Source organism: Madurella fahalii (genome assembly GCF_045866475.1).
Source record: "Madurella fahalii IFM 68171 DNA, scaffold_5, whole genome shotgun sequence".
Classification (NCBI taxonomy): Eukaryota; Fungi; Ascomycota; class Sordariomycetes; order Sordariales; genus Madurella; species Madurella fahalii.
In genome coordinates, this window is record NW_027263975.1 from 571,974 (window position 1) to 592,502 (window position 20,529).

At 54.9% G+C, this 20,529-nt stretch overlaps 8 protein-coding genes across 8 annotated transcripts; 5 read left to right on the forward strand and 3 right to left on the reverse strand.

The window, feature by feature from the left end:
- Positions 1 to 317: 317 nt before the first annotated feature.
- Positions 318 to 1,430, forward strand: MFIFM68171_08727 (uncharacterized protein; the record flags this gene model as incomplete). Its single annotated transcript, XM_071064146.1, has 6 exons — positions 318 to 573; positions 641 to 751; positions 833 to 951; positions 1,022 to 1,103; positions 1,183 to 1,196; positions 1,323 to 1,430. The coding sequence occupies 6 exons, from the start codon at positions 318 to 320 to the stop codon at positions 1,428 to 1,430; spliced, it is 690 nt and encodes a 229-aa protein (XP_070920247.1).
- A 1,701-nt stretch (positions 1,431 to 3,131) lies between these two features.
- Positions 3,132 to 4,739, forward strand: MFIFM68171_08728 (uncharacterized protein; the record flags this gene model as incomplete). The annotated part of the gene is made up of 6 exons (XM_071064147.1): positions 3,132 to 3,326; positions 3,427 to 3,625; positions 3,722 to 3,960; positions 4,027 to 4,094; positions 4,186 to 4,301; positions 4,396 to 4,739. The coding sequence occupies 6 exons, from the start codon at positions 3,132 to 3,134 to the stop codon at positions 4,737 to 4,739; spliced, it is 1,161 nt and encodes a 386-aa protein (XP_070920248.1).
- Positions 4,740 to 5,961: 1,222 nt separating this feature from the next.
- On the forward strand, positions 5,962 to 6,885 carry MFIFM68171_08729 (uncharacterized protein; the record flags this gene model as incomplete). The annotated part of the gene is made up of 1 exon (XM_071064148.1): positions 5,962 to 6,885. The coding sequence occupies one exon, from the start codon at positions 5,962 to 5,964 to the stop codon at positions 6,883 to 6,885; it is 924 nt and encodes a 307-aa protein (XP_070920249.1).
- A 2,489-nt stretch (positions 6,886 to 9,374) lies between these two features.
- MFIFM68171_08730 (Lamin-B receptor) lies at positions 9,375 to 10,581 on the forward strand (the record flags this gene model as incomplete). Its single annotated transcript, XM_071064149.1, has 3 exons — positions 9,375 to 9,452; positions 9,518 to 10,188; positions 10,257 to 10,581. The coding sequence occupies 3 exons, from the start codon at positions 9,375 to 9,377 to the stop codon at positions 10,579 to 10,581; spliced, it is 1,074 nt and encodes a 357-aa protein (XP_070920250.1).
- A 613-nt stretch (positions 10,582 to 11,194) lies between these two features.
- On the reverse strand, positions 11,195 to 12,478 carry MFIFM68171_08731 (Oxidoreductase BOA1 (Fragment); the record flags this gene model as incomplete). The annotated part of the gene is made up of 6 exons (XM_071064150.1): positions 11,195 to 11,472; positions 11,551 to 11,839; positions 11,907 to 11,988; positions 12,051 to 12,262; positions 12,316 to 12,386; positions 12,448 to 12,478. 6 exons carry the CDS (start codon positions 12,476 to 12,478, stop codon positions 11,195 to 11,197), a joined length of 963 nt encoding a protein of 320 aa, XP_070920251.1.
- Positions 12,479 to 13,249: 771 nt separating this feature from the next.
- Positions 13,250 to 14,218, reverse strand: GLD2 (Glycerol 2-dehydrogenase (NADP(+)); the record flags this gene model as incomplete). The annotated part of the gene is made up of 1 exon (XM_071064151.1): positions 13,250 to 14,218. The coding sequence occupies one exon, from the start codon at positions 14,216 to 14,218 to the stop codon at positions 13,250 to 13,252; it is 969 nt and encodes a 322-aa protein (XP_070920252.1).
- Positions 14,219 to 15,692: 1,474 nt separating this feature from the next.
- Positions 15,693 to 17,273, forward strand: MFIFM68171_08733 (HAD-type phosphatase; the record flags this gene model as incomplete). The annotated part of the gene is made up of 1 exon (XM_071064152.1): positions 15,693 to 17,273. One exon carries the CDS (start codon positions 15,693 to 15,695, stop codon positions 17,271 to 17,273), a length of 1,581 nt encoding a protein of 526 aa, XP_070920253.1.
- Positions 17,274 to 18,958: 1,685 nt separating this feature from the next.
- On the reverse strand, positions 18,959 to 20,498 carry MFIFM68171_08734 (Secondary metabolism regulator LAE1; the record flags this gene model as incomplete). The annotated part of the gene is made up of 6 exons (XM_071064153.1): positions 18,959 to 19,116; positions 19,184 to 19,701; positions 19,775 to 19,815; positions 19,877 to 19,943; positions 20,024 to 20,205; positions 20,283 to 20,498. 6 exons carry the CDS (start codon positions 20,496 to 20,498, stop codon positions 18,959 to 18,961), a joined length of 1,182 nt encoding a protein of 393 aa, XP_070920254.1.
- Between the last annotated feature and the right edge of the window lie 31 nt (positions 20,499 to 20,529).

Here is a 20,529-nt window from a genome sequence, read left to right on the forward strand (position 1 = left end):
TATGACAGTCCTGAGTTCTGACCAATCAAACCCATCACTAAACCAACGAGTCGACTACACTCCTCGGGCGGCTCTCATCCAAGAGACGCTCCTGCAGTGTGCAGGTCACTGAATACACCTGGCACTGTACCGCACATATAGGGCCTTGATGGTCTGACGGGAAAAACATAGAGCCCGCACTTGACGAGGAACCTGGTCAAGGGTAGGGTTACCGGAGTGAAACTTAGAAGCAAAAGCGAACCCTGCGTACTGCGTTGGCTGAATCAACGCTGTTGCTATTGTCGAAATGACGTTCTCGCGGCACCACCACATCGCAGATGGCGTTGACAGCTTCGACAGCAGAGGATGAGAAGGAGCCATTCCTGACCGGTGATTCTGGCGTCACTGACGGGCATGGTTCTGAGAGTCGAAAAGCGAAAGGCGGACTGCGGAACCGATTGCTTCAAACGCATGGCATCTCCTTGTTCATTCAACTGGCTCTTTTGTTCTTGAACGTCACCATCTTTTTCCAGGACCGCGCACCTACGGCATGCCTCGGCGGCACCGAATCGGACGGTAGCAACTGGACAATATGTGAGTAGGAGAGAAACAACCGGCAGCGTTTTTATTATCAGCATTTTATTGATCCAGCACTGGTCAGCACCGGCGGAGCCCGCTGTTCAGTATACAGTCCAAGATGTCGACTACGAGCATCGATATACCGGCGAGCCTCGACTCGAGCTTGACAGGGCCTGGTCCCAGCTGTTGAGATGTGAGTGTCTCATAATAGTACCGGAGCTTCCTGCCACACAATACAAGGACCAGCAGCAACTGACACAGACTCTTCTTGTAGCGTCTATGATTCGGCTCTCCGAAGAGGAAATGAGGAAGATGAACAAAACGTCAGTGGCGCTCCGAGACGGCAGCGGCTACGTCGGCTACATCGAGGCCATCCACATGCTGCATTGCGTCGTATGTTTCGCCCTGATCATTGGCCCGTCCTCGGTGACGGCAGCAGGGCTTCGCTTACGCTCCGCTTTAGAAAAGGATATACCAGGCCCAGTACCCGGAGCACTACTCTAAGCTTCAGCAGGACAAGGATGCTTTCTCAATGCACCACTGGAGTAAGTCCTCCTGCGTGTAGAACCCGGCGAGCTAGCACTGTTGGCCGATAATAATGTACTGATTTTACACGTTTTACAGATCACTGCCTCGAAGTTCTCCGCTAGGGCATCATGTGCAACGCGGACGTGGCCATCAATACCTACTTCTGGGAGAACCCGCACACAATCAAGGGTAGTTGGGCGAGAACCCGGAAATGCACAGACTGGAGCCGTCCCCAGGCATGGGCCGACGAGAGGACCCTCTCTGCCAATGACATGGATGCATTTCTTGAGACTTTGGTGCTCATGAGCCAAGCTGGAAGTATGGGTCGGGTGGGCTCGCAGTAAGGTAGCGAGCGAAACCACTACTGTGTACTCTATAGCAGAACTTGAATGTAGCGCAGACCATCATCACTTGTTTGGCATCTCACTCTCTGGTCGCCCCTCGTTGACTCTTGACAAACCCCGAATGCATCATGCGTGCCCGAATTTCTCTCGCGAGGGGACCAACGCTGGACCACCAGCCCGCGGCAAGTGCAAGGCATGGTGTTACACTTGGGCGCCGTGCGCTGTCAGGGGGTGGGTGGGAGCAATTATCACGATCGTGACAATACATACCGTACCGTGACGTGTTCCTAGACTTGGAGCTGGCAGCATCCAACCTCAATGGATGACCAACGAGCGGCACTAGTAATTGACAGGGACCTGGCCAGACCGATGATCGAATCTTCTCGGGGAAAAAAAAAAAAAAAAAAAAAAAAAAAAAAAAAAAAAAACGCAAGTTCTTTCGCCGAGGTGCTGTAGGCACCTTGTGGTGGGACCTGACAACCAACATTCACTGCATCCACGGTACGCATGCATAACTACATACTTATCTGTGTAGGTAGGTATACTGTTGAGGGAACAACAACAACGTGGCCAAACTGTTGATCTTGTTGATGTGGTTGTCGCTGTTGTAACTGTTGGAAAAGGTGGAGAAAGGCCCAGGGCAGACAGGTGGTAGCTGAGGTAGTAGGGTCCCATGGTAGGTCCTGCGGGCCCACCACGCCACAAGTACTATACGGATATCATGATGCGGGGAGCAGGCAGACTGAGCCGAATGGTGATGGCATTCGTGGATGTACGGTGTGTGGAAGAGAGGGAAAAGGGCTGCAAGTAGAAGAAGGTGATGTGGCGCGGGGGCCGCACAGATTACACAGTATAGCGCTCCCGCCAACACCCAAGGATTCCCTTAGTTGTCGCTCCCTTCCCAATTGCCACAATGTCGTTGGTAGTTATATTGAACCGGTGACGGTGCGTCACGTCCAACGGGCCGTCTCTCCTGCATGTGCCGTCCCGCGGCGTAGCCCGAGCGCTTAGTAGCCCCCTATTTGCCGCATCTCATTCACGCGGTACGCCGTGTATAGAAGCGGTTGGCTATCAAGTCAACCAACCCACGGCCCCACACCAGATGTCACTGCTGGTTGCTGCCGCACAAGCAACTGAGCGGCGCGGGTGAGCATTCAGCCCGTGATGGCGTGTTTTCAATGCATCTCCGGGCTAACCAACGTAGGTAGGTAGGCCGTAAGCTGCCGTCATCCGGGACCCGGGTCGCGGCTGAGGGTCCTACAGACTTTGACACTTCGTTTGCAGCAAGACCCAGAAAGCAACCGTATCTGGTATGTTTGATAACTGACTTAGACTCAGAATGTAACTGCGCCACCTTGCTTTGTCTCAGATTTTTTGTCAAATGCATGTGGGTGAACCAGCGTTTGTGATGGCCTATTCTGGGATCGAGGTCTGTTCCAGCAGCTGTGTGGATGACCTCGAAGCCAGCTCACTGCGCTCCCACTCCTCTCCTACCTCGGGTTGCAGCTGACTGTGAGAATACCACTCATAAACTTATCTCAAGTAGTCGAGGTATGTCCAGCTTGTTGGAATTCTACGTTACAGCCACCTTGACGATTCTCAAGCACATACTCCTTGGAACCGTTCCTTCACCTGGCAGGACACCACCAGCACAAGCAATCACAGACCAAGCGGGCACACTCGCTCTCCGGTTAAGCGACAATGTTGCAGCCGCCACAACTACCAGCACTACCGCCACGACCGACCGCGAGCTACGTCAATAAGGAGAGCATGACCGCTATAGGGATCATCTATCCCACCCTGGCGCTTATGTTTCTCGGACTGCGGCTCTATGGATTCTGGTGGCATTCTTCCAGAGGCGTCACCCTCGACGACCTCTTTGTCGCACCCGCAGCTGTGAGTCTTGGGCCCCTCGCCGTCGAAAATCAACTTAGGCAGCGTACAGTTCTGGGCCGAAACAGGCAAAGAGCTCAAGGTGACTGATGGTGACACGCAGCTTCTGAACGTAGCTGCCGGTGTTGCGGTGGCGGTAGGAGCGCAGATGGACATCATGGGGGGACACTCGTATCCATCCGTCACTGTTCCCGAACAACTCAAGCTTGGAAAATTCGAGTACGCCTTTTGGATCGGCCATGTATTGGCCATTGGCTTCATCAAATTCACTCTTCTTTTCTTGTTTCGGAGTCTGTTTAGAGGTGAGTACCTTAATCCCTAGCACAGGCATACTCGAGCAGAGAGAGAAAGATAACGATATTATCTATTTGCTAACTTGCTCTTCCCCGCTCTGACAGGCCAGGCGGGAAGAAGTGCCTTCGATATTGCCAACTGGACCTTGATTATTTTAGTTACCCTCTGGACAGTGGCCTTTGTCTTTTTGGAGATCCTTGCATGTGGCAACAGGCCATCTGCGAGCTGGGAAAGCTTCGATTCGCTGCGGACCAAATGCATGGACACTTTTGCCCTGCAGCTTGCTTGCGCTGTCATCAGCTGGATCCTTGACCTAGCCATCTTTATTGAGCCGCTTGTCATGGTACGTAATGGAGCCCAGCTATCCTTGGTTCCTGGCTCTTCCTAATGATAAGTTATCCGTCACCAGATCCGTACGCTCAACATGAAGTTCAGGAGAAAGATTCAAGCTTCTGTTGTCTTTTTATTCAGCTTCTTGTGAGTACTTCTGGCCTTCTTGCCCAACAAAGATAGATGCTGCATACGGACATTACCTAGTATGGAGTACTGATCCCGCGTTGCTTTTTAGCGCCGTTATTTCGGGTCTCTTAAGAATGATTCCTTGGGCCCAGGTCTACACGCAAGGCACCACGAAACCATTCATCCGAATCTTGGACACCGACCTATCAATCCTCGACCAGCAGGGTAGGTGCCACGAGGACTGTCATTTCCGCCCCCCCTCCCCTTTCCCTCCAATCACCATCCTTGCCATTGATTAACAAGTCGATTTCCTCACCAGGCGTCGTCTCCATCGTCCTGTTCTGGACCTACACGGAGATCGGAATCGGATTCGTGATCGCATGTATTCCCCGGAGCGCCTGGATCTTCGATAAAATCTCCGTCGATGCTCTTGGACCCCTCTTCGCCAAGCTCCGCTCCTTCACCTCCCTGACCTCTCTGCCTGGGCGTTCAACCAGGTCGAAGGTGGAAGTGGACCAGACCGCCGGGCACGCCTGGGGAGCCGAGATGGCTGAGGCTTCGCAACGCGATCTGATCTCGGTACTCCCGCTGGTTCTGCCGCCCAAGACTTCGTACACACTGCCTTCTTCTTGTGACGATATCCCGCTTGCTGAGATGCCGTAGCGAGCTCACCGCGTTTTTTGAGACGTATCCAATTTGTCTTTGCGTCACTGAGGCCGGGTAAGGGATTGTTTCGTGGCTGATTTTTGGGGCGCTCTTACTGACCCAGTACATGTACCTACCTATCGTACATCAGCTAATGCCGATATTAAAGGGAGGGGAGTCTGAGGATGCTGTCAGTGATCTAACTCTTCTCCCTTCAACCAGCCCCCGAACAGGGCAGAGAGAGCGTGATTTCGTCGCTCCAAATAGCTTACCAAAACAAAGTCTGCAAAAAGGGAAGCATTGTACAATGTCTTGCATCCGGACACCCGAGGTCTGGAAAGCTCATGCATTTTGCAAACGTGTTGGTGGAGTTTACGGTTATAAGGAGATGTTAGGATTACACCACGGTATAGATGAGAAACGGAGTTGTGAAACGGAATAGTAAGAAACTGGGGCGTGCACCGCTTTAATTAACTTACGTTTCACCAAGTATTATGGAGATTATTTTGCAGGAGAATGTGGGCATAGACTAGCTGAAGCTGCTTGTCAACAAAAGATCCTATTACTAATAATCCTCCCGCGTCAGATAACGTAACAAGCGGTCGCTGAATTCTCGGTCACGATAGCACGATGCTCCGTAGCTCTAAACTCTAGCAGACAGCCCGACTGACTGATCTTAGATAGAAGTAGAAGTATAACAACTCGTGAGGATACAAGGAGTGCCATCTACAAATCTACCGATTCTGTCGCTTCAATGCATTCCCAAGCATCAGTGAGCCACATGCAGATTACATCGTGCCAAAGCTGCAGGGCGTGTGCTCTAATAAAGGGAGTTCAGCTACCGGAAAATGTCCCCAAAATAAAGCAAAGAGCCTTTTAGACCGGGGGAGTTGCGCTGTCATACGTGCTAGAGCTTGACTTCTTGCGATCCCAGCGGAAATTCACAAACACTTTCCGTATCACCCTCGAGCATGAGAACGGTGCCGACATAAAAATCGTTGTTGACCGGGGGATCAGGTCCCTCCAAGCGGCGATCCACACGTACGATTCGGACAACGACGATGTCGATTCACCCATCACGAGGCCCATTCAATTGAGCAATGGACCGGGAAGAGCTAGTCAGGCTTTCCGCCAACAGAAGGCTTCGGAGGTAGAAACTCTGCAGAGAATACGCACGTATATTCTCGAGAACGCGCGAGGTATCATGCTTTGGGACCTTCAACACACTGCGGCGAGAGGTATGGCGACGTTCACAGAATTAGAGTCCAGGCTCATGTCGTTGCCGCTAGAGCTTGACACCCTCTACGAGCGCATCATCGGCGATATGCGTTCCAGGCTGACAGCCAAGGAGCTCCTCAAGAGCAGGAAGATCTTGGTTCTCGTAGCGGGGGCAGGGTCTCTAGGTCGTCCGCTACGCCTGCAGGAGCTCTGGGAGGCGCTTGCGGTGCCCCTGGACGCTGAGCCCACAATGGAGTCCAAGTCAGATCCCATTATCGCAAACCGGGTCATAATCAGTTCCTGGGCCGACTTCCGCCGCCAGCTGGTCAGATACTGCGAGCCTTTAATCGAGGTTATCAAAGTCGGAAGTGAGCCCGGCAACGATCACGGGAAAGGCGTCAAATCCGATGACAGAGTCCAAGTTATCCACAAAACAGTCAAGGACTTTTTGGAGAAGCGTCAGGAGGCCGACGAGTTCTACATTTCCGAGGACGCCGCTCGCTCCGTTGTGAAACGGCTAGCGAATCGCTACCCTGGCCTCGCATTTCCCCGGGACAAGATAGCGCATTGGGCTAGCTCCGGAGGAAGCAAAGTATGCGGATGGAAGGAAAACGTGACTGCTTTTGTCGAATACTTGGATCAGCGCATTTTCTTGGACTTTGCTGTCGATATCCTGTCCCATGACGACCGCACAGCGGACGCGATGGGCAGCCTCGGTTTCAATATCACGATCCTGGACGGCATGATCGACCCCTCACCTGGGGATTGGGACAGGGCCCGAATATGCAATGAGTTGGGGGAAGAGATCCGCTACTATCCACCCATGAGGCCCCCAATATATCCGGTCCGGGCCGTTTTTCTTGGCTATGCCGTGTATTTTGCGTCTTCGTGGATTCACCACGGCCATAAGAAACGTCATTTATCTTCTGGACTATGCTGCTCATGAGGATGATTGCGTACACGACGCAGGACGGAGACGTCATGTGTACTGGCACCATGAGGGCTGCTGTTCAATATGGGCTCTGTTCGAGAGATTTGGATGTCCAGGAGAGAAAGACTAACGTATATTATAAGCGAACGGTCCATATAAGCGAACGGTCCACTTTCTACAACCCTACAAATACTATCTGCAATTGCAACACAACAACACTAGGAACCAACGATAATTACATTAGAAACAGCTGAATCCGAGGATTCTGCAGCCTCCCGGCAAGTACGCGCATTATGGCCAGGCTTGCCACACACACCACAACACCGAACCTTCGTACGACCCCCCCCTGTACTACTACCTTCTAGCTGTGTATCTCCCACTACCTCCCTACCTACGGCCTTCTGGGCCAGTAGATCCTGTGCATCTTGTACAGTAAGTGACCCCCCAAGCTGTATACGTGTTCTTTTAGCTCTCCGGCGCTTGCTTAGTGCCTCGTTGGCTTTGCGGAGCGAAGAGACCTCTGACTGTAGAAGAGCAACTTGGTGCATTACAGCCATTGTACCCTTGGTAAGTTGATCTACAGCAGCTAACATCGAAGTCGGAGAGCTGTTTTGATGGTTGGTAATGCGAGTCTTGATAAGTATTGACTGCGATTCGGCTTCTCGGGGATTGTGTGGCGTCTGGAAGACCCAAGGTTGTACGGTATTCGACTGTGAGGCTGGGGGTGTTGGTGTACGAAGCTGTATATCCAGGGTAGAAAGTACCCTCTCTGGATTGTACGGTACAAGGCCAGCCCCTGCAAAGCCACCTTGTATATTGCTCTCTGTCATAGAAGCAAAGAAGGCCTCGCGGAAGGCACAGAGGAACTCGAGCTTGCTGACGTGGTTGATATACATACGCATTAAGTCCTCGATTTGGCGACCGTATGCCTGCTTCAGTGGCCCAAAGCAGCCAACATCAAGTGGCTGGCACTTGTGGGAAGAGTGCGGAGGCATACAGAGCGTAATGATATTGTTCTGCTTGCAGTAGAGCTCGAACTCGGTCGAGTGGTGGCTTTCGTGGCCGTCGAGGATCAACAACCGGTATGTGCCCTTTTTCCGGGATTTTGAGTGGTAGTCGAAGTGCTTGATCCAATCTAGGCCTACTACATTGGTAGTCCAGCCATTGTCGGTAGTCGCAATACGCCAGTTGGCTGGAAGGTTGCACTCTCGGTACCAGTTGGCAAGGTGGTAATGCCCGGCCAAGATAATGAAGGGAGGGATAACCCAGCCAAGGGCATTGACACCCTGGATCACTATTGCCCACTCGCGGTTGCCAGGCTGGGCTAGCTTTGCCTTACCATAGCCGTCGGAGGTTGTAACGACTATACCCACAGAGATAATCCCCATCATAAACCCAGTCTCATCGAAGTTGTAGATATCGTTATCCACAATACCGTACTTGGCCTTAGTGTTCTGTACGAGTGCAAACCACTCGCCAATAACCTTTGGATCCTCGCACTTGGCCCTCTGGTAGTCGTACCGACGTGTCCAACGTGTCCGGAGCTCTGGCTGGCGTTTGACGAAGTTGTGGGCCCAGAGCTTGCCGACAGGGGGCGCGTCGCGTACACGTAGTAGTTGGTTGGCCATATCTTCCACACCACTCAGTCTAGGTGGGAATGCACGCTCAGATAGTTCAACTATATACTGAACTATCGTCAGCTCTTCGAGATCCGTAAGCTTCCGCGAGTTGGCTGGAATATCGCGTCGCGTAGGCCGGCCCTTACGACGGTTGCGAAGAGTAGTATGGCTGACGTTGTAGACCTTTGCTGTACCTCGTAGGCTTAGGTTTTTGTTATTTTGAAGAGCGTCAAGGGCCAGGATTAGCCTGGCTTCCTTTGAAGTAGGAGGCATGTTGGGTTGTTGAGAAAATCTGTGTTGAGTGCAAGGGTGGCGCGTCGCGTTGGAAAGTGGACCGTTCGCTTATGTGGACCGTTCGCTTATAATATACGTTATCGATTCCTTAATATACGTCCCATCATCGATAGCGGACCCTAACGTTACGATCAAGGGAGTTTGGGAGAAAGTGCTTGCTATCGATTCCATTGGCAAGGGAACGAGTCGAGATCGAGGGCCAGACCCATCCCACTTCCTGGCGGAAGCACGAGATGCCATTCGGCTGATTTGTGAATTACTCACGAATTAGACTATTCATGTTATTACAGGGAACAGTCGGTGGCGTTTAAATGCTGAGGAGTCTGAAGAGTCCATCGGATACTTATTCACTCGGCAGTTGCTGCGTCAGCTTATGCGGAGCGTCATAGACTGCAGCCGCACGTACGTCAATGACGCGCAGATCCACTCCCGGTGCCGTCCAGAGCGGGTACTAGCACAGTAGCCATCCATAATACCTGTACAGTACCAACGCCGCTTACTGACTAACACCTCACTTTGTCACAATCGGCCGCGTCATACATAAAGTAAGGACATACATACACGCTCACCCACACAACAACATCAAATCCCATGGCGGACTCACCGCCGCTCCAAGCGATCAGCTCGACCAACCCCTGGGGCGGGCACGTCTCCATCCCGCGCCCCGGGGTCATCTATCGGATCGCTCCCCGCCCTGGTCCAGCGCCTCCCCGCTCGACGTCGGCATCCTCAAGTCCGCCCTCCTCCCCTCCCTATCCCTCAACTCCTCCCTGGCCGCCCTCGCCTACACCGCCAGCCGCCTGACCGACCGCCTCGAGACCAAGTATCTGATCTGGCCCGTGGCGCCGGTGTTGGACACGTGGTACGCCGCCGTGTTCTCGCGCGATGCGGGCGGGGGCGGCCGGCGCAGCGTCAGCGCGTCGTCGTCGGTCGTCGCCGCGTGGGATGCGCTGTCGCGCTCCGAGAGAATGCTCCTGGGCGGCGTGACGCTGTGGGGCGCCAGCCTGCTCTACCGCCTCGCAGCCAGGTCGCTCCGCCGGGGCCGCGACGAACCCCGCTACGACCTCGTCAAGAAGCAGCCGCCGGCGCCGGCTGCGTCGCATGCCGGCGAGACATCTAGGTTCTGGAACTGGGCGTGGCTCAAGGTCTACCTGCCCGAGGTGCTCTTCCAGAGCGTGATCGCACTCCCTGTCACGATGCCCTTCCGCCTCGGGCCCCGGGATTACCGCTGCGGGATGGGAGACGGGTACGGCGGGGTCGGGCAGGCGATCACGGTGGGCTTGTTCGGGGCGGGGTTTGCGCTCGAGGTGCTGGCGGATTGGCAGCTGGCGGAGTTTGAGAGGAAGGGGGAGAATAAGGGCAGGATGTGCAGGGATGGGGTGTGGGGGGTTGTGAGGCATCCGAAGTGAGGCCACTTTCCGCGATTTTGATACTTTGTGAGTTTGAGAGGGGATACTAACAGTGAGGGGGAAGCTACCCGGGAGACACCCTCGTGCACCTGTCATTTCCGCTGTTGCTCTACGCCAAGAACCTGCTCCCGCCCGTTGCCTTGCTGGGCCCGCTAGCCAACTACCTCTTCCTGCACTTTGTCGGAGGGGACAAGGGGAATGAGAAGTCCCAAGTCAGAAGATACAGCTCGAAGGACGTGGGTAAGAAGATGGACTTTAACCGGTACCGCCGTGAGAAGAATGCCTTCTGGCCGGATGCTAGCCAGGTGTATAACAAGTGGGCCTGGGTCATCGTGGGTTGTGGGGTTGCAAGCGCTGCAGTCGAAAGAGTAGTCAATCGACCGTTCTAAGGTACCTTAGACAGGGCTGTCTGGCGCAACCGGGACGGATCAGTTGCACATGGGTTCATAAGACACTGTGTGATTGTTACACTGGTTTTTGAAGATGAGACCACTAGTAGCCAGGATATGGCTCTGCAACATAACTAAACTCCGAGTTGGATAATATCCACCAACTTGTTCCTATTATTGAAATGGTGCAGAAACACACATCTACTCCCACATACCCATCAAAACAAGGCAAAAGTACCTAGACAAATACCAAACAGACAGGATAATTAGACAAGACAGGCTAGGCGACACCGCCACAAATTAGGTCCCTGCAGCATAAACAAGGTCAAAACGATATGTGCAGATAGAGCTCCCTCTGATCAAAGGGAGATCGCTTTGCACGTAAAGAAAACTTGTTAATTGAGCCTGCAACAGGTATGGAGAAGAGTGCTAAATTGTTTGTTCTGTCTAAGGAGCAATGGCCATGACGGCCTTACTTATGGTACAAAAGAAAAATGGGCCCACGGCAAGTCCCAGCCCCCCGGGGCACCATCCTAGCAAGTGTGGCCCTCTGGGGACAGTTTTTCCCAACTCATCATATGAGAGGTCGGAAGCGACGCAGCTGCAGAGCAACTCATGCCTTCCATTCCCCCGCCCAGACCTTGGTCATGAACTCCTCGAGCCCAGTAAACTTGTAGTCTGGGAAGATCTGGTTCCACTCGTCCGACACAACAGCGGAGCCATCCGCAAACGCCAGCAAATATTTGATCAAAGCCTGCTTGGAGGCCTCCCGCTTGGTGGCTTCGTCCAAATGTCTCAGAGCGGGGACGTCAAACACGGGCGACCACGACGACTTGAGTACACCAGCCTCCAGGTCCTTAATATCGAGGACATCGACTTGGAAAGATTTGTCTGTAATTATATGGCGGTTAGCCCTAGTACATGTACCATATAGGCGGGTGTCGATAGGTGGTTATTTGGTTTCCTTACCTGTCACCTTTTCATAGATTGCGATCTCGTCGGCGATGGATACAGTAGCGCCGTTGATGCCACCGATCTTCGGCCATTCGCCCTCATAGTCGACCGCTTTCACTACGATGTTGACGACGTCCTGAATGGTGACATGGCTGATCAGGTGGTGGGAGCCTCCGGGAACCATGGCGCGGCAATTGTCGACGTCAACTGTCGTGACAAGGGGCTCAAGATACTTGGCAGTCCTCCGACTGCCGGCCAGGTAGTTCAGGAAGGCTCCAGTCTGGAAAAGGCAATACTCGATGACCTATCATTGAACAGTGAGTACCGGATCGCCCGGGATGCGCTGTGCAGTAATTCCAGTAACACCTTACTTTCTTGTCCTTGTTCTTGGCTTCCAGGTATTTTTCGATGGCTGCCTTGCCGTCATCCTCACCCATGCGGTTAACGGTAGAGCTAGAGCATCGTGTAATGTCAGTGAAACGGATTCAAGCGGTAAGCGGCAGCAAATGACTCACAGAGCCCACTCGCTCGGCGCAAACCGTTTGACGCCCGCCTCGATAGAGGCGTCAATCAAAGCTTTCTGGCACATATTGTCCGTGTCCATATAGACAGCCACGCAAGACAGAACCGTGTGCACCCCCTGGAGAGACCGAACGAGAGACTTGATGTCCCGGTAGTCCACCTTGAGCCACGTGGTTCCCTTTATGGCTTGGTCCGGGGTGGCATCCTGGGTTTGTCAGGTGTCTTGACCCGAGCGCTGGACTGTTTGACGCTTCGTACCTTGCGAGACAGAACGACAATCTCATGCTTGCCAGCGGCAACGAGGCCATCGATGATTTCGCGGCCGACCTCTGCTCAGGATAGATTAGTCTTGGATCGTAGCGAGTAGCATGCACAGGAAGGTCAACGCACGCCCAGCGCCTGCGACGGCAATTTTGACCATGGTAACGGAGCTAGAGTGAACTTAGTTGTACGAAAAAGACAGAGAAGTGTGAGCGTTGACTGTGACAAACAAACTCACGAGCAGTGCTCCGATCAACACTATTTATCCATCTTTGACGAGGATCGGACTCGTCATCGCCGTGCCTGCAGGCATCAGGCCGCCGCCTCATCAGCAGAAAACGGTCCGCGATTCGTCCGGTATTCGTGCTCCGACACCACAACTCGGTGGTACAGGCACCGCATCGGGAACGTCAATGAGTCCCGTAAGGGGCCCTAAGTGTCCTTGAATCGGTTGTCGTTGCGTTCTGGCTGAGATGGCCGGTGGTAATAAGCAACGACAGCGCAAACAAGCGTTACAGTGGTCCGCGGCATTTGGTGGCATATCGGACTCGGGTACAACCCGTCGCACGTACCAGGTCAAAACAAACACCAATTAAAGAAATCGCATGTAAAACTCGGATTTCCGAGGGAGTACATGAGCAGCCACAGAATGACGAATGCGAGGGCGCTCCATTTTCCCGTCGTTGCCTGGCTGAAGAAAAGGAATAGAGCAAGCGAGAAGGGCTGGTATATGGGTTGAATTATTCAACTTAGTACTTCAATCATAGATCCATTCACTGCCGAGCAAGATCTGGTACATCCAACACATTGAAAATACACTCGTCTCATATCCAGAGGATACCACATAAAGAAATCAAATACTGCGCCTGCCGACTCTAATTCATCTAAAGCAAGTATCCTTGCGGAAATCATCTTATCCAACGCCTCGGTCTTACTGCGACGCCTCCCCGGGCCACACATCATATCCAAATGTGTCCTTCATGTTGACGAAGCGGACGTGGCGCTCCTTGGCCACGTCCTCGATCGCCTGAAACTCCTCGTCGGTCAGCTCGGGGATCTGGAAATTGCTCTCGATGCGGCTGGGCGTCGAGCTCTTGGGCAGCACAATGTAGCCCCTCCGCAGGCCCCAGGCCAGCAGCACCTGCGCGAGGTTGTGCCCGCTGTGCTTCGCCACGGCGTTGAGCGCCGCGTTCTCCCTGACCGTCTCGCCCGTTGACGGGACCTGGTTCTGCGAACCCAGCGGCGAGTACGCGGCCGGCATGATCCCGTTCTGCAGGCAGAAGTCGACCAGCTCGCTGTTGGGCAGGAAGGGGTGGATCTCGATTTGGTTGACGGCCGGCTTGATGCGCGCAAACTTGAGCAGCTTCTGCAGCCCCTCGATGGTCCAGTTGGACACGCCAATCGCACGCGCTTTCCCGCTGTCGGCCAGCTTCTCCATCGCCCGCCATGTCGGCTCCGGGTTCTCGGTCAGGGCCCTGTTGATGACGTACTTGCCGTCCGGCCCGATCTTGATGCTGCGGTCGCCGTTCTTCTCGGCGGCGATCGGCCAGTGCACGAGGAAGAGGTCGATGTAGTCGACCCGCAGCTTGGAGCACGAGTTTTCCAGGCTCCATTTGACATCTTCGGGCTCGTGCAGGTGGTTCCAGACCTTGGTGCAGATGAAGACGTCCTCGCGCTTGACGTCGGGGTTCTTGGTGAGGAAGTCGTGCAGCGCGTCGCCTACTTCGTCTTCGTTGTGGTAGAACCACGCGCAGTCGAGATGCCGATAGCCGACCTCGAGCGCCTTTGCGACGGCCTTGTACGTCTCCCCCTTGGCGCCCTCGTTGGCAAAGGTGCCGAAACCTACGGCCGGGATCCGCACGCCATTGTTGAGCGTATACGTCTTGGAAGAGGCAGTCATCCTGTAGCGTCTGGTGAGGGCTTTCTTGGAATCAACACAGGAATGGACGGGCCGAGCAGGAAATTGTGCTATAACTGGGGGGGAGGAGAAACTAGGGCAAAGCGAGTTGTGGGAAGCCCCTGAGCCCACTTTCCTGGGATGATGCGCCAAATAAACCCCAGGCCAAGCCGTGTTTCCTCCCGCGCGCGCGCAATTTTCCGCGCTTCTCCCCTGCTCCTATCTGGCGGTGTCTGGCTCTCGGAACATCGAGTTCGTCGGCACCATAAGACGCGGCTCGGAGGGCTACCTCAACGTCCCATCGTGACCCCCATCCCGGGTCCACTTTCTGACGTATTGAGGATCGCCCTTGGCTCCACGGCGGTTGTTTGATCGGGAACGGCAAGGAACGGCACTAATGCATGAGAAAAGCCGCGGTGACGCTACGACCGACCCAGTTTTGCTGAGGGCGCCGGTTCCACTCCAGCAGATAAAAGGGGCCCGATCATCAGGGCCCGAGTCATGTCCGGGAGAATCTCCCGTTTCCCTCCGCCAAAATTCCCGCCGCCCTGGGCCAAGCCACGGACCATGCCTTGGCTGCCAAGGCCGGCCAAAGTCGCCCAGCGGCTCTCACCGACCGGCATGATCCCAGCAGTTGCAGCCGAAGGCGTCACGGAAAAGCAACAGCATGAGCCTTCTTCGGCTACGCGGAGGCGAAACTCACCGTGGGACCGGGCTCCGCAAGAGCCCCTTCCTGTTCAGCCCACAACGTCGCAGCTGTAGCCAGTCTTTTGCGGTCATTGACGACATCGAGTAGGCGGCGCCGAGATGCCACTCAGCGTCGGCCAGATCACCTCGACTTTCACCGCTGCAAAACTGGTATTGCACATCTCATCCAATTCAGATCCGCCCCTGGCCCGCTTGCTGGCCGCGCGCAGATAACGGCTAGCTTTGTCCCTGATCCGGGAAATATGAGGACCACGTCCGGTGTGAAACACGTGTAAAATGGGCTGAGAAACTGCTCTTGCGGTGGACAACGAGATGCCGTCCTAGGACCCTTGCGGGTTTTTTTCTCAGATGCGGCTCCATACTGTCGTCATAATGGGGCCCGACGGCGGATAACGGCTTCGAGTTTGACATTTCCGCCCTCATGATGGGTAGGACGGTGTGCACCGGACTGCGGGCACTGGCAAAAGCTCGCGGTTTCGCACGACGAGACTAACGTTCCGAGCTGGATACCCAGCCAGGGATGCTGAGAGAGATTTGCACCGGTGTCAAGATATAAGAACTGAACCTGCCGTCCCCTGAATAAGCCCTGGTTGTGACGACATTCATCCGTTTTATGCCTCATCAGTTCAGACTCCGACTGTTGTTATCGTACCTTAAGGGAGCATTTTCTGACCTACTCGTCTCCTAAAAGGTCCCTGTGCTTTGGCTAATCGTGGCTCTATCCACAAAATTCTCTCCTGCTTTCCAAAAAAATCAACCACGGACAAAAATGTCGGGTTTCAAAGACGTCGACTTCGACGCTCCGTCACCAAAGAACCAAATGGACACCCCTCCAGACTCCCCTGACAAGGCCACGCAACCCAAGGACTTCCCAATCCACACAAAGAAGGATGCCGAACATCGTGGAAGCATTCTTCAGAGACGAAATGAGGGTAGGGGAAGCCTCGGGGCTGACCTCGCCGTCCCGACATCGCCAGCCTCTCACAACACCATCGAAGTGCCTGCCCTGAGATCTCCAGATGCGGACACTACGCAATTCATGCACAATCTCTCCGCATCCCCCTCCATGAAGGAGCGGAGGGTGTCGCGCAACTCGTTTGGCGCCGCACTCCCCATCCCGAGGTCCAAGCGGCAATCCCGGCTGAGCAGCATCACTTTCCCCGGTCTTCAGGAGGCGCTGAAGACCGGGCGGCCGGGAATGCCGCCGATCCAGCCGACGCGCGAAATTTTGGCATCCCAAGTGCAAGATGTACACTCGGGTAAAGTCAAAGCTGCCAAAAACATGGCATTTGTCTTCGACATCGACGGCGTCCTAGTGCATGGCGACCGCCTCATCCCCGAAGGGAAGCGGGTGCTCGAGATGCTAAACGGCGACAACCAGCTCGGCATCAGGATCCCGCACATTTTCTTGACCAACGGCTCTGGCAAGCCCGAGCTGGCGCGTACGGAGCAGCTCTCCAAGATCCTGCAGAATCCCATCAGCACCGAGCAGTTCATCCAGTCTCACACTCCGATGCGGGCGCTTGCGGAGTACTACAACACGGTCCTGGTTGTCGGTGGCGAGGGCTATCGGTGCCGAGAGGTGGCCGAGCAGTACGGCTTCAAGGACATCATCGTGCCCAACGACATCGTCGCGTGGGACACCTCGATCGCGCCGTACCGCGTTTTCACCGAGGAAGAGCGCGCATCGTCTCGGCCGCGTGACTTCACAAAGGTCAACATCGACGCCATCATGGTGTTCTCGGACTCGCGCGACTACGCGACCGACATGCAGATCATTATGGACCTGCTGCGGTCCGAGAACGGGCGGCTCGGCACCATCGCCAAGGACCCCGTGTCGCAGCGCATCCCCATCTACTTCTCGCAGGGCGACATGCTGTGCCCCACGGAGCACCCCATCCCGCGCATGAGCCAGGGCGCGTTCCGCATCGGCCTGGAGGCCATGTACAAGGCGCTCACGGGCGTCGAGCTGGAGCGCGTCGTCTACGGCAAGCCCGAGCTGGCCACCTACAAGTACGCCGACGAGGTGATCGCCTCGTGGATGGACATGCTACACGGCGAGGAGCGCGTGCCTGAGAACATCTACATGATCGGCGACAACCCGGCTTCGGACATCATCGGTGGCAACATGTACGGGTGGAACACGTGCCTGGTCCGGACGGGCGTGTTCCAGGGCGGCGAGAACGACGACGAGAACCCGTCCAACTTTGGCGTCTTCGCCAACGTCTGGGAGGCCGTCACCACGGCGTGCCGCAAGGAGCTGGGCGACGACTTTGTTTTCAAGTGGGACGAGAGGGGTGTCAACCCCGTGCGCCACGACAGCGCGGCCGCGTCGGCCATTGAGGTTTAAGCGTCATGCATATCGGCGGCGTTGGGGATTGATGGATTTAAAATTCCGGTGGTCTTCTCAGGGACGTTGGGCTTGCCGGCCAAGAGAGCCAACCAGCTTCAGAACGCACCACATATAGATGGATAGATACCAGCCTCACGGCACACGATCGTTTGTTTATTAACTGCCTGGTAGCAGTCATCGAATTAGTTCCAGCTGTCATATTCTCAACAGTTCAATAGTAGCATTCGTTACTGCTCCAACTCATCGTACGTTTTCATTGGTGCCAGTTCAGTAGTTCGTATTGCGTAGCGTTCGTCCCGTTGTATAAAATGTAGAGGCTTCAGATGGAAATAACGTACTCAAATGCTGCGAATTTTGTTGTGTACTAGCCATGATTGGCATGTTCTCGCGAGGAGGAGATCTGGCCTCCCGGCGCATAGAATATCGGGTCTCCCATGTAAGCTACAAGTAGCGCTCATAGTTCGTCGTAGGACCCGGCAGTTGGGAATCCTTTGGCCGTTCCAAATTTCTCGCGACGACCATGCTCCGCATCCCTGGGTTCTCAGCCAACACCACCCCCACGAGGAGCACATGTGGGGCTGGCTTGTCTGACTCCTGATTTGACAACCTCCTCATCAACGTTATGTAATTACCGCGACGATACCTGCAGATCCCGTTCGGTGGCTACTACGTACGCTGATGTGATAAGGCCGTTGCGGTTTAACTCTTCGGGCGCCAATTTATTGCCTGAGAAATCTGGAGATACGGTGATGTCCGTACTGGCCCCAGCATAGTATTTACGGATGGAGCTGATTCCCTCCGCCTCAGAGTGGTGAGCTTTTTTTTTATTCTCAAGTATCACTCCATGAGCTCACTCAAAGCCCTCCCTCCCACCAGCCATCGTCTTTCCCCTTGCCCTCCTCATCCCCTCCGTCTCGTCAGCCTGCACCCACCCCTTCCTCGTCAACATCACCACCGTCTACGTGACCGCCCAGAAAGCTGGCCAGCCCTCCCTCTTCACCACCCCGCCCTCACCCAACTTTCATCTACCTCAAGAACAACAGTTCTACCCCCTCACAGCACGGGCACCCTCTCGGTCCGCTCAAGGCCGACTTTGACCGCCGCCATCCACGACACAGAGCAGTGCACCGCCTTTGACCGAGCAGATCGCGGGGCGTCGGACCGGGACCCGCACGTGGTCCGCACGCGGATAGTGTTCGACGAGACGACGCAGTAATAAGGCCACCACATCACGGGGGGGCTGGCTCTGGCTGGGCGCGACGGACGTGTTTGCGGGGTTCCCCCCACGGGGCCTGGATTCGCGCGCAGGGCCGGCTGCCCATGCCGGATAGTCATTTGATTCGGGTTGAGCGGGGCAGGATCAAGCATCGTCACACCGCGTCGGCTTGTGTGTGACGGACGGGGTGCGGGCTGGATGGGACGACGTTTGGCACGAGGGGGTTGGGACGGAAGGATAAGCCTGTCTCATTAATGTACGAGTCTGGTGCTTTATACGGTCTGAGGAGCGGGAGTTGGGTCCGGAGAAGAAGTAGAAAATAGAGCGTTCTGCTCTCTCTTGGGGAAAAAAAAAAGAAAGGAAAAAAGAGGCATTCTTTTCGTCCGCTCAATAAAGGGATGCAATATTCGGAAACTACTTAATACTAGTGATCCTCGAAGCCACGCAGTCGCTTTGCTTTATCAAGCTATGGCGATTTCTCGGGCTTCCTACCGTAAACCACACGGTGCTGATACCACGGCCGCACGTTTGGATCGCGCATCTGGCGCCTGAGATGGGCAATGTACACCCTGATCTCCTCTGTAGACCATCCCATGACCGCGTTCCACATGTAAAGAATATATCCTATGATTTTATACGCACAGTCAGCGCGCCTCGATAAGACAGGTCCCCGGTTCGGGAGAGAACGCACCCTCGATATCCGCTTCGAGCGTGAGCTTGGCAAACATGCCTAGCTCTTTCTGCTTGGGATCCTTCGGCCAGTCTCCGATAGGGCACTTGAAGTCCTTGACGACAATGTCGACAAAGCCTGCTTCCTCCATGCCCGTCTTTTGGATGTCGTCCTCGATGACGCGAAAGGTACGGCCAAACTTTTTGCCGCCCTCCCAGTAGACCTTGCTCCACTGGCCCATGGGGCTATCTTCGGGGATGACGCCCCCCTCCGAGCGCCACTCGACCGTGGCCTCGTGGTGCTCCAGCCAGCCGCCCGGTGTGCAGACGCGAAATGCCTCGCGGTAGAACTTGGGCCAGTCGGCAATGGCTCCGTAGAAGAGCCTTACATGGATAAAGTCAAAGGTGTTGTCGTTCCAGGTCCAATCTAGATTGGCATCGTCAATGACAAACTTTAGGTTGGGAGGCACCCAGGACGGCTGGATAACCGAGACGTCGGTGCCAGTCACCTCTGTACTGGGGAACTCGTCGGCAAAGTCGCTGAGGATTTGCAGTTGCTCTTGTTAGATCCATCCAGTCTACTACATTGCCGGCCAAGGGTCCCGAAACCTACATAGCCCAGATTCCGGTGCCAGTTCCAATGTCGATGGCTTTCTGGGGAAGACTGTGAGCCTCGACTCTGAACGGCTGCACTACGGTGCGGCATCTCCGGTACCTTAATATCTTTTGTGATGGGCGCGAGATACAGCTTCTCGCCGAGCACCAGGGTGCACACGTGGTGGCTTCTCGCGTCAGGTTTAGTTTTTTTCTTTTCTTTTTGCCAGACGTGGCGCACACGCTATGAGCTAGAGTTCCCACTTACTAGAGGTCCATGGACTCGGTATGCTGCGCATCGTTTGGCGCCCAAGCGTTGGCGTTACCGATCTCGCTGTGGTAAGTCCTACCGTGCAGGGTCCTATATTCGAGGATACTGCTAGAGAGCGAAGCTGTGCTGCTGATTGCCTCACTATAGGCCGAGTCGCCGTCGGACCATTCCTGTTGTATCTGAGCCGAGGCCAGACGAAAGGTCGGTTAGCGAGCCTGACTCAGGAATAGCAGACGTGAAGCGCGGCCAGACACACCGGCTCCCAGTGCGAGGCTGGGAGGATGCCAGCCTCAAGCAGCGAGTTATCTCCATCCCTGCCAGCCTCAGCCGTATCAGCGGCCGGAGACTGGGCCTTGGGAGACTGGGCCTTGGGAGACTGGGCCTTGGGAGACTGGTTCTTGGGAGATTTTGTCTCGGGCGATTGCGCCTTCGGGGACCGGGTAACCGGGGCGGGCGTTGTGGAATCGGCCATGCTGGGGAAAATGACTGGAGGTTTTGTTGCG